General features: G+C 42.7%; 1 protein-coding gene across 1 annotated transcript in view; it reads left to right on the forward strand.

Annotated features, from left to right (window-relative positions):
* SYAP1 (synapse associated protein 1) overlaps positions 1–17869 on the forward strand; it is a 42221-nt gene that overhangs the window by 2654 nt on the left and 21698 nt on the right. Inside the window, exons 2-3 of the mRNA XM_030806994.1 lie at positions 13563–13681; positions 14491–14557. Coding sequence (XP_030662854.1) covers positions 13563–13681; positions 14491–14557 — 186 coding nt within the window. The remainder of the gene's footprint in view (positions 1–13562; positions 13682–14490; positions 14558–17869) is intronic.

A 17869-nucleotide genomic window follows, 5' to 3' on the forward strand; every position in this document is an offset into this window, starting at 1 on the left:
CCGGGTGCAGTGGCTCACGCCTGTAATCCCAGCAGCTTTGGGAGGCCGAGGCAGGCGGATCACAAGGTCAGGAGATGAAGACCAGCCTGACCAACGTGGTGAAACCCTGTCCCTACTAAAAATACAAAAATAAGCTGGGCGTGGTGGTGCATGACTGTAATCTCAGCTACTCAAGAGGCTGAGGCTTGAACCCGGGAGGCGGAGGTTGCAGTGAACCGAGATCACACCACTGCACTCCAGCCTAGGTGACAAAGCGAGACTGCATCTCAAAAAAAAAAAAAAAAAACCTCCTGGGAGCCCCATTTGTTCTGCATATATTTGTTGAGTGCCTACCTTCAAGACTGGACACTAAATACTTCCTGGTTCCTGGTGACCTATTTATACATTTAGGCAACTCACCAGTTAGTGGTGGACACCCAGGCCTGCATTCCACTCCCTCACTCAAAACCAAACCTCCTGGTCTCCTGATTCTTGGCCCTCCCTCCTGATAAACTTACAATCTCCTATTGTCACTGTCTCCAAAGGAAGGAATGATTTATAGGAGAACTCACTTAAGAGCTCCTCCCTACCTCCCTCAAGGCCCCATGCCGTTAAGTTGGTTGGTTGGTTTTTGTTAAAGTCAACCAAATTAGAGCTTTGCCTCTACTCTTTCTAAAAAAAAAAATAAATAAAAAGAAAATCTGTACCTCTGAGAATGCTAAATATCTGAATCAGTCACACAGTTTACATCAGTAGGAGGATGGCCAAAGATGAGCTTTGTGATCTTTGGCTTTTTCTAAACCGTCCCTAAAACTACTCCATGCCTAGGAATGGGGAAAGGGCCACCTCCTCCTCCTCCTTTGAAAAGTGCTATTAGTATTGCAGTGGGTCTGTGTTAGACTTCCTTTTTTTTTGTAGGGAAAGTATATTTCAAGTTCCAGCTGCCTAACTTGCAAACTAAGAGGACTCCTAAAGTTAGAGTGTACAGAGGTAACTATGTACCTGCTTTGATGTAGAAGTAAAATATCTAATTGAGTTCTGATAACATACCCAGGTTTACAATGCAAACAGTCAATAGCTTGGATCCTAGGGCTTACGAACAATACTTTTTAAAATTGGGGATCTCGGCCGGGCGCGGTGGGTCACGCCTGTAATCCCAGCACTTTGGGAGGCCGAGGCGGGCGGATCACGAGGTCAGGAGATCGAGACCATGGTGAAACCCCGTCTCTACTAAAAATACAAAAAAATTAGCCGGGCGTGGTGGCGGGCGCCTGTAGTCCCAGCTACTCGGGAGGCTGAGGCAGGAGAATGGCGTGAACCCGGGAGGCGGAGCTTGCAGTGAGCCGAGATCATGCCACTGCACTCCAGCCTGGGCGACAGAGCGAGACTCCATCTCAAAAAAATAAAAAAATAAAAATAAAAAAATAAAAAAAAAATTGGGGATCTCGATTTGAAGAAGAAACTTAGGGACATTGCAGAAAATCTGAAAGGTCTTTTGCAGAAAAGAAGTCGTAGATGTTCCTTATGAGGATAGACCTGAGGCTGTGAGGTAGAAATGACTAGAGAATTGAGAAGAATTTTCTGATTAGAGTTGAGTAACAGTAATTACTGGCTGCCCTTCTAAGTCCTGTGCTCCCTACACCTGGAAGTGGGGCTACCTGGATAGGAAGGTCCATTCCCACACTAAGATGCTGAAATTCTAAAATTGTATGAAATATAGTATCTTTGAAAAATTAACCAACTACTTTTATAAGAATATTAATTTCCTAAGACTTTGCCACTGTATGCTTATTCTCTTCCTATTCTTGCGGCAGGCCTTAAACTCTACCTTGCTCTGTGTTTACTTTAACAAATTTATGTTTTTTCTGACCTTTGAAGCTCTCCCTACTTTCCTTTATTCTTACCATTCCTCTCAGTTCTTCAAGCCCTTGTCAACTTGCTCAGCTGACCTGAGGCAGTGTGGGATTGGAGCATGAGCTTGGGCTTTAGAGGCAGATAGCCTGTAGTTGAGTTCCCTCCACTACTTACTGTCTTTATTGTTATATCATTTGCAAATTACAGAAAGTCCAGTGGTTAGAGGCTTAATGAAAGGAACTTTATTTTTGTGTCAGGGAGTCCCCAGGAACCATCCCCAGGTTTGATGATTGGCTAGGAAGACTTATGGGACTCAGCATATAGCTGTAATCATGGCCGTGATGTATTGCAATGAAAGAGTACAAGAATAAAATCAGGAAAGGAAAAAGGCACATGGGGTGGAAGTCCAGGGGTAAGTAGGCACAGTAGAGTCACACAGGACGTGCTTAATTCCTCTAGCAAGGAGTTGTGACAACACGTGTGAGATGCTGTCTTCCAGGGAAGCTCATTAGAGACTCAGTGCCCAGGACTTTTACTGCAGACTGGTCACATAGGTACCCTCTGCCTGCCACATATCCAAATTCCAGACCCCCACAAGGAAAGCGGGAGTTCAGCGTAAACCACAGTGAGGTATTCTTAGCAGTTTAAGAAATGGTGGGAGCCCTCCTGAAATCTAAGTTCCCGGACACCCAGCCAGTGGCCAACCTTGAAAGCAAGCTTTTCCAAGGATAGCAGTCTCAGGCCTGCCATGTTAATGCTTTTCTGCAGAATCTCCAAGAAGTGTGGGGATGGGAGGGAGGTCCCAGGGTCGGCTCCATGGCTCAACTATGTGATCAGGGAAACCAATCTCTTCCACGCTTCCTCTCCTTCATTCACAGTGAGTTGGTTTCCATCCTCAGGCTGGTCACTTCAGGCTCACAAGACAGCAGCTGCAGTAGAAAGGGAGGACAAGGACTCTCCCCATAGCTCCCTTTTTATTAAGAAAGAAAATCTTTCTGGATGCCGCCTTGCAGGTATCCCCTTAAATTTCTTGGGGTGGAGCTGTCACATGGCTTTTCTAAGCTTCACGGGATTCTCAGCAAGTATGTGGCAGAGATCCTGACAGAGGTAGTGCCATTACCTTTGTTGGTGTGGACTTGTCAAGATTCATTCTCTGGGGCTGGCCACATGGGCACCCATCAAAATTGGGGTGGTTTTAACAAGGCAGAAGAGACGGGCTACTGGCTGGGCGGTCAGCAAGATCTGCCCCTATCACATAGGACAAATCATTTTTCCTCTGTGAGCCTCAGCTTCCCTTTTTTTTTTTTTTTTTTTTGAGACGGAGTCTCGCTCTGTCGCCCAGGCTGGAGTGCAGTGGCGCAATCTCTGCTCACTGCAAGCTCCGCCTCCGGGGTTCATGCCATTCTCCTGCCTCAGCCTCTCCGAGTAGCTGGGACTACAGGCGCCCGCCACCACGCCCGGCTAATTTTTTGTATTTTTAGTAGAGATGGGGTTTCACTGTGGTCTCGATCTCCTGACCTCGTGATCCGCCCGCCTCGGCCTCCCAAAGTGCTGGGATTACAAGCGTGAGCCACCGCGCCCGGCAGCTTCCCTTTTTTTGAACTGGGCAGATTATTCCTTCTCCTTGTCCCAGGAAGGTTATGAGAATAAAAAGTGACATAATTAAAATGAAGGTAAAATAACTACTTTAAATGTTAGCTGTCGGCCCCCACCTTCCAGGAGGTTGCTAAGTCGTATTCAGATACATTTGAATTTAACTTCCTTTTCTTTGGCGCTACTTCGTTTCAGACCCTCACTTTATGGACTGAAGTGGACATTGTACTCCTGTTACTTCCTGTTAACTCCTATCTTAGTTTCAGTTTTTTCTTAGCCAGTTCATAAAAACTGCCTTTGGCCAGGTGCAGTGGCTTACAGTTGTTATCCCAACACTTTGGGAGGCCAAGGCGGGTGGGTTGCTTGAGCCCAGGAGTTTGAGACCAGCCTGGACAACATAGTGAGACTCCATCTCTATGAAAAATCAAAATCAAAATAAAAACTGTCTTTAACGTGGTGTCAGCTGATCTCTTTGCAAAGTTAATAAATCACTTCTTGTCTTTATGGACTTCTTCCCTGAAAATCTCTTGTCATGCTCTGCATCTCACTCCCAGGCCACTCTAATAACTCTCTGGAGACAGTTCTCCCTCCATGCTGCCACATCTGCTTAATGAATACTCTTGTTCCTCTTTTTGTCTTTGATTCTCTATTTATTTGTTTTGCTTTAGAGATGGACATTCCTCGAGGGCAAGAACTTGTGCTTTCTCAAATATTCAGTGTGTTCAGTAAACTCCACCCATGGAGTCATTAAAATCTGAGGAATGGAATGATTATGCTAAAATACCAGTTTTTAAATGACAGTTCTCCCTTGGAATAAAAATCATTGTTTGAATTCAAAATCTGTTTCTGAGGAAAGGATAAAAGGAATTTATTTCCAAAAGAACCCTCTTCTTTCGGAACTTTAGATTTGTTTCTCTGACTGCAAAGCATGGTTTTGTTCCTGGACCAAACTGAGGGTCAGGCTGCTATTTCTCGTGGCCCAATGACAAGATGCAGATCAACTGGGAAGGAAGAGAGTTTTTATTTCTGTAACCGGTTACATGGAGAAGGCCTGGAAATTATCACCAGACCAACTCAAAATTACAAAGTTTTCCAGAGCTTATATACCTTCTAAGCTATATGTCTACGTGTTAAGTGTGCATTCATCTAAAGACACAAGTGATTAACTTCTTTTAATCTACAACTAAGGTCTGAGTCCTGAAGACCTTCCTCTGGAGCCTCAGTAAATTTACTTTATCTAACTGGGTCCAGGTGCTGAGGTGATTACCCTTATCTTGTCTCCAGCTAAATCATGGAGGTTTGGGGAGTTCCTTCAGACTCCCAATCAACTTGTTTGTGGAGGCCTGGGGAGTCTCTTCGGACCCCCAGTAAAACTTACTTAATCGTGCTTTAAGGTTCAGGAAAGTCCTAGGCAAAACTCTTGGGCTTTTGTTACATTCCAGCCTTTGTATAAGGTCACTGGCTTTTAATATTTAACTTAACCACTCAGTACTGAAATAGTTGTGATGGAAGCCTATGTTAGTGAGACCTGGCCTGCCACAAACCCCACTGTCAATTTGCGCATGATTTCTATCATGCTTGTATATTTATTTATCATGAGAATTGTAGGGAGATGGGTACAGAAAGATAATCTTTCTGGCTACTTCTTGCTTAGAGGGGCTCATCATTATGGGGCACTGAATGCAGCACTGAAGTAGAAGAGGTCGACTTGTTCCCGGTAGCACTCTCTGTTTTGGAGGCTTTAGAGGCAGCACCTGCTGAAACATAATAGTATGCAACAGCAACACATATAAATAGGTTACTGTTGTTTTCTTCTGAAGTTTAAGTTGTCTAGTCTTCAGTTCACAGGGCTTTAAGAAAGCACAGCTTAGGTTTCAGTGATTTCCAATTAGGAAAAATGGGGAAAAAGGAAAAGGAAAAATTGAAAACATTATTTTGAAGACCTGTGGCCAGAAAAATTAGAATTTAATCCAAACTGTGGAAAATAATAAAAACTGAAAAACATCAGGCAAGATTAGAATTTAACAACAGGTATACTATAGTTTTTGAAACAATTTTTCTCTCTCCAGTTTCCTATTTTTATTAGAAGACAAATCATGGTAGGACCAATTTGCTTTATTGTACTTGGCCAGATTATTTGTATAAAGTGCAGCAAGAAAAATTATTTTCTTCTAAAATAAAATTTTTTTATTTATTTTTTAAAAATTAAAAAACAGGCTTTGATGGAACTTTGTTCCATAGAAGGAATCTGAGATAAGACTTTTTGAGACAGGGTTTTGCTCTTGTTGCCCAGGCTGGAGTGCAATGGCATGATCTCAGCTCACCACAACCTCCACCTCTCGGGTTCAAGTGACTCTTCTGCCTCAGCCTCCCAAGTAGCTGGGATTACAGGCATGCGCCACCATGTGCAGCTAATTTTGTGTTTTTAGTAGAGATGGGGTTTCTCCATGTTGGTCAGGCTGGTCTCAAACTCCTGACCTCAGGTGATCCGCCCACCTTGACCTCCCAAAATGCTGGGATTACAGAAGTGAGCCACCGGACCCGGCAAGATAAGACCTTTTTAAAGCCAAGCCCAGCCATGGATTTGTACCATCAAATACCTATGACTTGGGTGAATTCCTCTCCTCTTGAGGTCCCAAGATAACTTGGAGTTCCTGGCCTGTCAGAAAATGACATTCTTTACTTACCACAGATCAGAAACCCTGTACAGGGACTGCGTACACAAAATATGAGGGCAGTTTTCCAAGGGTTTTCTTGGCTCCATAAGTCAAGTTTGATTCATTAAAGGAAAACACACCATTCCAGTCAAAGCCTTGGTAAAATAACCAGTTTTTCCAGTTGTGTCCTGTTACAAATGAAAACAGATTCTTATTGAACTTATGCAAATAACTATATTGCCATAATTAAGAATACTCACAAATAGTTTCCAAATTCTGGAGAAAATCGGGTAGAGAGAAACAAATATGCTCCACATTTTGTTCATGGGAGTATACTAAATTGTTAAAAGCTGTCAGTAGTTCAAAAGAAAAGTTTCCTTGACTCTGAAAAGCAAAACAAAGGATTAGCAATATTTTAAGCAAAAACTCAAAAAGATCACTCCAGTCTCCTATTCAGTTCATGCAGTTAATTCCTGTCCTGCTTGATATTAATGAACATTTAGCTCTTCAGGAGTCCTGAACATTTTTCCTCTATTCTGATGTCACAATCTCCAAAGTTGTCAGAAACCTGCATTCAAGAGCACGTTTTAGAGCTTTATACCTGATTATAAAATCAACTTCTAAAGAGGACCAAAACAGCCAGGCACAGTGGCTCATGCCTGTAATCCCAGCACTTTGGGAAGCCAAGGCAAGTGGATCACCTGAGGTCAGGAGTTCAAGACCACCCTGGCCAACATGGTGAAACCCCATCTCTACAAAAATACAAACAAAATTAGGCAAGATGGCAGGTGCCTGTAATCCCAGCTACTCGGGAGGCTGAGGCGGGAGAATCACTTGAACCCGGGAGGTGGAGGTTTCAGTGAGCAAAGATCATGCCGTTGCACCCCAGCCTGGGCAACAGAGTGAGACTGCACCTCAAAAAAAAAAAAAAAAAAACTAAATAAAGAGGACCAAAACAAGACAACAATTGTTTATGGATGGCAAAAAGTTTTCAGGTAGCCATAAAGACACAATTGAGGCTGGGCACAGTGGCTCACGCCTGTAATCCTAGCACTTTGGGAGGCTGAGGTGTGTGGATTGCCTGAGCTGGGGAGTTCGTGACCACCCCAGGCAACACAGTGAAACCCCGTCTCTACTAAAAATACAAAAATTTAGCCAGGCATGGTGGTGCGCACCTGTAATCCCAGCTACTCGGGAGGCTGAGGCAGGAGAATTGCTTGAACCCGGGAGGCGGAGGTTGCAGTGAGCCAAGATCGCACTTTAGCCTGGGCAAGAGAGTGAGCATCTATCTCAAAAAAAAAAAAAAAAGACACAATTGACAAAATCTGTTACCTCTGTGGCACACAATAATTTAACATAATTATAATTATTACTGATAACGTACACTGATATATCAGAATTATAGAAGTTTCACATGATTTTGGAACACATACCAATAACATATTTATACATATATGGCCCAAAGAAAGCCAAACCCCATTTTATATTTGCCAATGCTTCCTGTATGGTTTTTGGTACTAAATAAGCCAAATTTCACCTTTACGTTAGTGTACTATTAATGTTAAACCCAATTCTTACTAAAACCTCATAGATAATATTGACCCAATTTTAATGTTTGACATAAGGTAAGATTTTTATAGACCTTTTATAACCTTTTATAATTTTCGTTGAAGAGCAGGTTAGTGCTTTCAGAGAAACCTGTTATGCTTTTATTTTATTGATTTTATTGATTTTTTTTTTTTTTTTTTTAGAGATGGAGTCTCGCTTTGTCACCCAGGCTGGAGTGCAATGGTGTGATCTCGACTCACTGCAACCTCTGCCTCCTGGGTTCAAGTAATTCTCCTGTCTCAGCCTCCCAAGTAGCTGGAACTACAGACATGTGCCACCATGCCCAGCTAATTTTTGTATCTTTAGTAGAGACGGGGTTTCACAATGTTGGCCAGGCTGGTCTTGAACTCCTGACCTTGTGATCTGTCCACCTTGGCCTCCCAAAGTGCTGGGATTACAGGCCTATGTGCTTTATTTTAATACTCAATTTGCAGAATATTTTAATACTCAGTTTACAGAAAAACTGGATGATACCCTTTTAACTTTAGCCAGTATGTTTACACACAGAATTTCCTTTACAATCAACCTTCCACAACTTGCTTAAACCTTCATCTTTATTTTATCCGACTTAGAACAGTCCTTTAACCTTTTAATCTAGGCAAAAATCCACATTCTCATGCCTCCTTATAATCTTTTTACCAAAAGCATATTTTACTTTCCTTGTAAATATGCTTTTTACCAAAAGCATATTTTACTTTTCCATGTAAAACTGTTTCTTCAGGCCGGGCACGGTGGCTCACACCTGTAATCCCAGCACTTTGGGAGGCCAAGGTGGGCAGATCACGAGGTCAGGAGTTCGAGACCAGCCTGACCAACATGGTAAAACCCCGTCTCTACTAAAAATACAAAAATTAACTGGGCGTGGTGGCAGGTGCCTATAATCCCAGCTACTCGGGAGGCTGAGGCAGGAGAATCGCTTGAAACTGGAAGGTGGGGGTTGCAGTGAGCCAAGATCGCACCATTGCACTCCAGCCTGGGCGAAAGAGCGAAACTCCGTCTCAGAAAAAGAAAAACAAACAAACAAACAAATCTGTTTCTTCGGTAGTCTTAAATACATGTTACACTGTTGTTAACTCAGCAACCTTTACTTTTGGTGAAAACCTTGGTAAGTTTGGGATTTTATGTACTAGGTGTGGAGCCTAAGACCTAGACAGAAGTGTGGATAAGGTCTAACTTATTCCAGCATCTAACTCCATGTGTTTCAGACCTTATCTAGTTGTAAAGCAGGCAAGTTGTACAGCTGAGAGTCATAGTGGCATTTTATAAAGCATTTAAGAGACCTAATCACCTTTAAATTGTACAATATTTGTTGCATAAATTCCCTTTCATAAATTTCACGACTTACACAGACAAGCTATGACATACCTTGACTTTCTGACTTGTCCTAAACATCCCTCTTTTTAAACATCCAGTTACTTTACTTTAGGACAAGAATTTGGCATACAAGATCCTTTCTTATATAAAATCTCTTTTCTTTAATACCTTTTTGCATAGCTAGGGGGCATGGCTAATTTCACATGTCTCCAGGCCTTTTCTAGAATCTAATGCTCCAAAATAAATCAAACAGTGTTTAAGTCAAAGACGCAGTTTATGACGCAAAGCATTTAGCAAACTTAATATTTGACCTGCATAATTCAGACCAAATGTTTACATTTTGAAGATATTTTACCTGTAATCTTTAAAATTCTCTTTATTTTTATAACTTTCTTTATATCTCTCTTATTTCCTGGTTTCTTTTACCATGTTTTATGTATAACCTTTAAATAAGCTTTCAGTTAGACAAAAATTAGTTACCCTTTAAAAAGGACACAATATATTTTTATTGGAAAATACCCAAATAATGAAATATCTGTTGTTTAATTTAATATAACTTTAGATTCAAAATTATGACATTTGTTTACGAGTATTTATCCCATTACATTTATCTAATTATTTATTTTAATCATTTACCTAGATTATTTATGAAAACTGCAATAGTCATCATTGAAAGTTATGAGACCACCATTGCAAAATTATAACTGAGACAGTGAAAGTGATCTGCTGTAACTGACTCCGTCTTGCTTCTAACCTCCAAGCTATTCTTGTTCATTAACTTAGTTTATAGTTTAGCTTTGAAACAAAGATGATAACTGTCCTTTCCCAAAACAAACTTCCTTTATGTCTGTGGACTAGACTGCCTAAGGCCACAAGATCAGAAGTTAGGGTATTTTACTAAATAATTCAAGATGTAGCTATCTTCATTAAACCAATATCAGTGTTTTATTTGTTAAAGTTATACAAGCAGCCGGGCGTGGTGGCTAACACCTGTAATCCCAGCACTTTGGGAGGCTGAGGCAGGCGAAACATCTGAGGTCAGGAGTCCAAGACTAGCCTGGCCAACATGGTGAAACCCTGTCTCCACTAAAAATACAAAAATTAGCCGGGCATGGTGGCAGACACCTGTAATCCCAGCCACTCAGGAGGCTGAGGCAGGAAAATCTCTTGAACTCAGGAGGCAAAGGTTGCAGTGAGCCGAGATTGTGCCATTGCACTTCAGCCTGGGCGACAAGAGCGAAACTCTGTCTCAAAAAAAAAAAAAAAAAAAAAATCACACAAGCGAAGATCACTCTGTTTTGGGCTGAGTTATCGTTTTGTAGCCTCTATGCCAAATTTTGATACCTTACAGTATTTGGCAGAGATAAGTATGAAATTGCTTGATCAATAAATGCAAACAAAAATATATGCTGGCAACTCTGAAGACATTTCTAATATTATTTTACCAGTAATTTTTAAAGCTAGCTTATTTATTGAAGATTTTACTTAAGTCACATAAACTTGAAAAAGCATTTGACTAGTCTTTCTTTTTTTCTGTTAAAGTATTTAAGCACTTTTATTTTTCTGTGAGCCAACTGATTAGAACTCTTTCATATGTTTTCAGTAGTGAAATAGTTTAGTCATGCTTTAAGGTTCAAGAAAGGCCTAGGCAAAACTCTTGAGCTTTTGTTACATTCCAGCCTTTGCATAAGGTCACTGGCTTTTTTTTTTTTTTTTTTTGAGACGGAGTCTCGCTGTGTCGCCCAGGCGCCCAGCTAATGTTTTGTATTTTTAGTAGAGATGGGGTTTCACCGTGTTAGCCAGGATGGTCTCGATCTCCTGACCTCGTGATCTGTCTGCCTTGGCCTCCCAAAGTGCTGGGATTACAGGCGTGAGCCACCGCGCCCGGCCCGATCACTGGCTTTTAATGTTTAACTTACCCACTCAGTCAGTACTGAAACAGTTGTGATGAAGGCCTATGTTAGTGAGACCTGGCCTGCAACAGTTTTACGAACTAGTGTGGCTGTCTACCCATTTTATCATACCACTCTGTACAAGTAGAGTAGTCATAACTAAAGAGAAACGAGTGATTTCACTCAAGCTCGCATTTGTTCTGTCACTCCCCATTCATCCATTCAACAAGTACGTACTGGTCACTGGTCATCCGCTGGGGATACAGTGGGGTATCAGACAGCCCAGGTCCCTGCACTCATGGGGCTCAGCATGGGCTTTCAGTCTGGCTGAGAAGACATTCACCAACTAATCGGTAGAGTGTTTTGAAGATTGTTGATCAGGCAACAGTCTTCAAAACACGGGATGTACGGAGGGAACACATCTCAGGACATCCATTGTAGTCAAGGGAATATTTCCTAAGGAGAAGTGATATTTAAGTGGAGACCCACAGCATATGGAGAGTTAGCCAGATAAAGAGAGAGCAGACAAAAATGTTTCAAACCAAGGAGGCCTCCTTGGAGGTAGTGAAGAATTTCCATGTGATCATATGACTGTAGACTGGGAAGAAGGAGAAAGATGAGAACTAGACCAGAGATAAGTAGCAAGTAGCTTCCTGTGGTATGTCCTAGGGGTGTTTTGTTGGGGTTGACAGATAAACACTACCAGACACAATGGGAGGAAGTAGATTGTTAAATGGGAAGCTGATGAAAGGATCATTCAGATGGAATGATAATATTACTGGCTCCCAGACACCTATACAGTCTGCTGGTTTCCTGTAAGTAATACCACCCACAGAATGAGGATGGAATCTGTTGTGCAGAGCTCCCTTTGCCATTCTTATGGGACCTTCTCCATCTGCCTGCCCCTTCAACAGGTATAAGTAAGAGAGGCAAGACTGCCCTAATGTGCCAGCTATTTCTCATGAGAGGAGGACATCAATTGCCTGGGAGCATCCCCCAGCAGGTCCAGCTTCAAGACCTGCCTCAAGTCTCTTTCAGCAGCCTGGATTCTGTAGGATGTGGACTTTGAAATGATACTTGTCTACAAATTAGCCCTTTTTTTTTTTTTTTTTTTTTTTGGTTGTGACGGAGTTTCGCTGTGTTGCCCAGGCTGGAGTGCAGTGGCGCAATCTCGGCTCACTGCAGTCTCTGCCTCCTGGGTTCAAGCGATTCTCCTGCCTCAGCCTCCCAAGTAGCTGGGATTACAGGCACACGCCACCATGCCCAGCTAATTTTTTTGTATTTTTAGTAGAGACGGGGTTTCACCATGTTGGTCAGGCTGGTCTCAAACTCCTGATCTGCCCACCTCGGCCTCCCAAAGTGCTGGGATTACAACAAGCGAGCCCTTATAGTGCAATAGAACCTTGACACATATGTCTTTTCAGGTCTTCCAGAAAGCTAATTCTGTGGTTTTGTTTTGTAAAAACTGGAAGTTTTGTGGGTTCCACTTTTAAGCTTGTTTTACTTATTTGCTCATTATTATTAAGAATGATTTCTAGTCCAGGCTCGGTGGCTCACGCCTGTAATCCCAGCACTTTGGGAGGCCGAGGTGGGCAGATCACCTGAGGTCAGGAGTTTGAGACCAGCCTGGCCAACATGGTGAAACCCCATCTCTACTAAAAATACAAAAATTAGCCGGGTGTGGTGGCGGTCACCTGTAATCCCAGCTACTTGCAGGGCTGAGGCATGAGAATCACTTAAACCTGGGAGGTGGAGGTTGCAGTGAACTGAGATCTGAGACCACGCCACTGCACTCCAGCCTGGGTGACAGAGTGAGACTTCATCTCAAAAAAAAAAAAAAAAAAAAAAAAAAAAGATTTCTGTTTCTACTAGGGCTTGCCAAGATTTCTATTTCTTATTTAAAATTCCCCCAGATTTATCATGGGACATGTTAATTTGAGAAAGGAGGGGCATTTTTTCTTTGAACAGGAGGGAAGGAGGAGAAAATAAAGATGGCATACATGAGATCTAGAAAGGAAGGAAAGTATAAAGGAGGCTTGTTCTTACTGGCAAAGTAGGAGGGTAGATTATTTACTGAGATAAATTAGAACCAGAGACTTGAGCAAGAAAATTTTGAAGCAGCTACTGGGAAGAGTATGCTAAGGGTCTTTGAAAGAGATGAATGAGGCCGGGCGCGGTGGTGCACGCCTGTAATCCCAGCACTTTGGGAGGCTGAGGCAGGCAGATCATTTGAGGCCAGGAGTTCGAGACCAGCCTGACCAACATGGTGAAACCCTGTCTCTACTAAAAATACCAAAAAAATTAGCCGGGCATGGTGGCAGGCGTCTGTAATCCCAGGTACTCAAGAGGCTGAGGCAGGAGAATCGCTTGAACCTAGGAGGCAGAGGTTGCAGTGAGCTGAGATTGCACCACTGCATTCCAGCCTGGGTGATAGGGCAAGACTGTCTCAAAAAAAAAAAAAAAAAAAAAGAGACGAATGAAAGGCCCAGTATAGTTGGCCAGTCCACCAAGAAAGTGGTGCTTTTCAACACTGTCAGTGCTTCTCATTCCTTGTTTCAGGTCCTTATGAACAAGGAACATGCCCTAATGCTTTAGATTCTCATAAGATCTCTTTAAGGGAAAAATCTCAAACATAATAACCACAGATTCTTTTTATTCTTTACAGACTATTTATTTAACTTTGCATCTGCTGCCACAAAAAAGATAACTGAATCAGTTGCTGAAACAGCACAAACAATAAAGAAATCCGTAGAAGAAGGAAAAATAGATGGCATCATTGACAAGGTACCTTCAATTATCTTTTGGAAGTAGAAATGTATGAAATTCATTGTTTCCTCTTGATTGTTTCTTCTTCTTATGAACATTTTTTAACCTAAGTAGAATATCATATTCTGATAAAAATGTTAATTGTTGAGATTTTTGGCTTTTTCCTCTCTTTGTATAACAAGTAAGTATCATATAAATTACAGTACTTGATTTAAATAGCTGTTTTTATTTTAATATATTACAATCAATACATTGATACTTGGGGGTTATACTAAACTTTTCATGTTGTTTGTTTGTTTGTTTTGAGATGGAGTCTTGCTCTGTCACCCAGGCTGGAGTGTGGTGGTGCGATCTCAACTCACTGCAACTTCTGCCTCCTGGGTTCATGCAACTCTTCTGCCTCAACCTCCCAAGTAGCTGGGATTACAGACATGCGCTACCACACCCGGCTAATTTTTGTATTTTTAGTATAGACGGGGTTTCACCATGTTGGCCAAGCTGGTCTCGAACTCCTGGCCTCAAGTGATCCACCTGCCTCGCCCTCCCAAAGTGCTGGGACTACAGGCATGAGCCACCATGCCTGGCCAACTTTTCATGTTGTGAGTTTAACTTTATAACTGTTTGAGGATATATTTCTGCCTTTGCATCATGCGACTAAGGTCCTAGCCCATTAGGAACAACCCTTTTAAGACTCTAAGGAGTGAGTTTGTTTTTTGCAATGGGCCTGTAGCATTTCATTTATGTTGGTAAATATTTGAACTAAGGAAGTCATCAATTAAACCTTAGATATATTGCTATTTAATTTGACTATATATTTTTTTTAACAGACAATTATAGGAGATTTTCAGAAGGAACAGAAAAAATTTGTTGAAGAGCAACATACAAAGAAGTCAGGTATGGTATAGGTTTGTCTTAATTAACCTACCAAGTTTTACTGAGCACCTGTTATGTGCTAGATACCACACTGAGGGTCTGAGAACACAAAAATGCATATGCAACGGCCCCATCTTTTGGGTAGCACAAAGACTAGTGAGATAGACAAACCCATAAACTTCCATGATTTAAAGGAAGGGACTAGATTGTTTCTGGGTGAGGGCTGCCAGTGCCGGCCCCACTGGGGAGCTGGCTGTGAAAGAGGCAAGTAAGCTTTCAGTTCTGACTTTCTCTTTTTTTCCCCCACCAAGACGGAATCTTGCTCTGTCACCCAGGCTGGAGTGCAATGGCGTGATCTCAGCTCACTGCAACCTCTGCCTCCCGGGGTCAAGCAATTCTGTGTAGCTGGGATTACAGGCGCAAGCCACCACGCCCAGCTATTTTATTTTTTTATTTTTTTAAATTTTTAGTAGAAACGGGGTTTTACCATGTTGGCAGGCTGGTCTCGAACTCCTGACCTCATGATCCACCCGCTTTAACCTCCCAAAGTGCTGAGATTTTAGGCATGAGCCACCGCACCTGGCCTCAGTTCTGACTTTCTACCACATGCCCAGCACAGCACACAGTATGCACATGACAGGCATTTAGCAAGTGGTGGCTCCCTTCCCGCTCTCTTCAGGAGAAAAAATGGAAGAGCTTCCCAGGGAGGCGAGTGACTGCACCTGCAGTAACAGAGGGCCGTAAAGAGTCATGGGTGTTTGGAGAACGTACTCAATACGTTACTCCTGACAGATGCCTCTTTAAATGTTTGAAGTTATAAGGCCTCAGTATGCCTACTCTTACCATTTGGTAGCACCCAAACACAAAACCAGCCTCGTGTCTTTAGATTTGGCAAAAGTAGTATAACTGTAATCCCAACACTTTGGCAGGCCAAGGCGGGAGGATCACTTGAGCCTGAAGTTCGAGACCAGCCTGGGCAACATAGTGAGACCCTATCTCCACAAAAAAATAAATTAGCCGGATGGGTGTGGTGGTGCACACCTGTAGTCCCAGCTACTTGGGAGATTGAGGCAGGAGGATCACTTGAGCTTGGGAGTTTGAGGCTGCAGTGAGCTATAATCATGCCACCGTACTCCAGCCTGGACTACAGAGTGAGATCCTGTCTCAAAAAAAGAAAGTAGTAGAAAACAATTCAGTTCGAGTTGTGCCACAGTTAATCCCATGGTGAATTTCCATCAGGCATTCTTGCACCTAGGTAAACTCAAAAGCATGAGGCAACTCTTTTAGACAAGTGAGGTATACAAGTTAGCATCACTTAGTGATTATTTGGAAGCAGCAAAAGTGATCCTGGCTTGGGGACTTGCTGTAGGAGCTGATGCCTCTGAGATAGGAACTATGAGGGCGTGGGGGTGGAAGGTTTGGAGGCAACTTCAGTTTTGAAGTGATTTAGACATCCCAGAGATAGGAACATGTAGAAAGACAGGAAAGGGAACGCAAGTGCTTTATCTGGGGAAAATTTCCTTCTTTTTTTGCATCAGCCACGTTTCAGGTCCTCAATAACTACATATGGCTAATGGCTTCTGCACTGGACAATGCAGATATAGAACATTTTTGTCGTTGCAGAAAGTTCTTTTGCTCAGTGTGGCTCTGAATTAAATAAGCAGGCTCCTGCAGTTTATTCCTGTTTGAAGCATGAAGCAGAATTCAATCTAGTGATACAGATTATTATCAAGTCACATAAAAATCATGAGAGTAGATGAGCTCCTCTATGGGAAGTGTGTCAAGCATGAAGGGAGATGAGCAGAAGCTCCACAGTGTTTAGGGAGGGGAGGAGGGGAAGGAATTGACATCACTGAGTGCCTGCTGAGCAGCAGGCATTTTATATATAACATCTCATTTCAAGGTGCAGTCAGGGCCAGGCGTGGTAGCTTCATGCCTGTAATCCCAGCACTTTGGGAGGCTGAGGTGGGCAGATCACTTGAGGCCAGGAGTTCGAGACCAGCCTGGCCAACATGGCGAAACCCCATCTCTACTAAAAATGCAAAAATTAGCCAGGCGTGGAGGCACACACCTGTAATCCCAGCTGTCTGGGTGGCTGAGGTGCAAGAATTGCTTGAACCTGGGAGACGGAGGTTGCAGTGAACCAAGATTGTGCCGCTACACTCCAGCCTGGGTGATAGAGCGAGACTCTGTCTCAGTAAATAAATAATAAAGATGCAGTCAGCAAGGGTAAGTAATTTGCGGAAGGTCGCTCAGCTGGTAAGTGATGAAACTGAAATTTGCCTTCAAAACCAAATACAAAAATTAGCTGGGCCTAGTGGCATGCGCGTGTAATCCCAGCTCCTTGGGAGGCTGAGGCAGGAGAATCACTTGAACCCAGGAGGCAGAGGTTACAGCGAGCCAAGATCATACCACTGCACTCCAGCCTGGGCAACAGAGCAAGACTCCATCTCAAAAAAGAAAAACAGTGCCCATTTACCCAAGAGAGTGGGCAACTAGGAGAGAGAAGTAGCAGAAACCCAGAGAGGGGAGAGTTTCCAGGAGAGCAGTCAGCCACGGGAGGCAGGGCCAAGAGGTCCACTTACAATGACCATGAGAAGGCCACCTTGGAAATGTGTTCCATGCATTTCTTCACTTCATAATCACAGTAACTCTATGAAGTACTTACTGTTACGTCCGTTTTCCAGATAAGGAAACTGGCCTAGAGAGAAGAGAACTAAGAAGTGTCCTTGGAGTTGGAGAACCAAGAGGTTTTGGTCACTCTACAAAGAATAATTTCAGGAACTCGGGGTGGGGAGCATCTCCTCATACAAGTATCTTAGGAGGGCCTCATTATCTGAGCATAAATAGCACCAGGAGAGACTACCCAAGGTGAAGAGAATTGGAATGGAGACTAAAGTGTGCGAGAAAAAATGTTTTGGGGGCTTTATCCTAATTTTTTCTTTAAAATGTGCAAATATGTTTAGATTATCTTATCATTAATAGAATTTGGATTGTAATTGCCACCATTTGCTGGCTTGGGATAAGCCAAAGAATGAAGCGTGTGCTCATCTGCCCATCCATCCCTGTGTCCATCCACACACGCATGTAACTTTTCTCTCAATGGGCTCATGATATGATATCTCTTCCCTCTGACTCAGAGCATAATAGTAAAGGGACTATTTCTGCCAAAATATTCCAGGACAGCAAAGCATTTGCTCTCCAAGGGCCTGCCTTAATTGCCCCTTTGGTTTTCAAATCATTCTCTCTCTTTTTTTTTTTTTTTGAAACGGAGTCTCTCTGTTGCCCAGGCTGGAATGTAGTGGCACCTTCTCAGCTCACTGCAACCTCTGC

The sequence above is a fragment of the Nomascus leucogenys genome, chromosome X (genome assembly GCF_006542625.1).
Source record: "Nomascus leucogenys isolate Asia chromosome X, Asia_NLE_v1, whole genome shotgun sequence".
NCBI classification, from domain to species: domain Eukaryota; kingdom Metazoa; phylum Chordata; class Mammalia; order Primates; family Hylobatidae; genus Nomascus; species Nomascus leucogenys.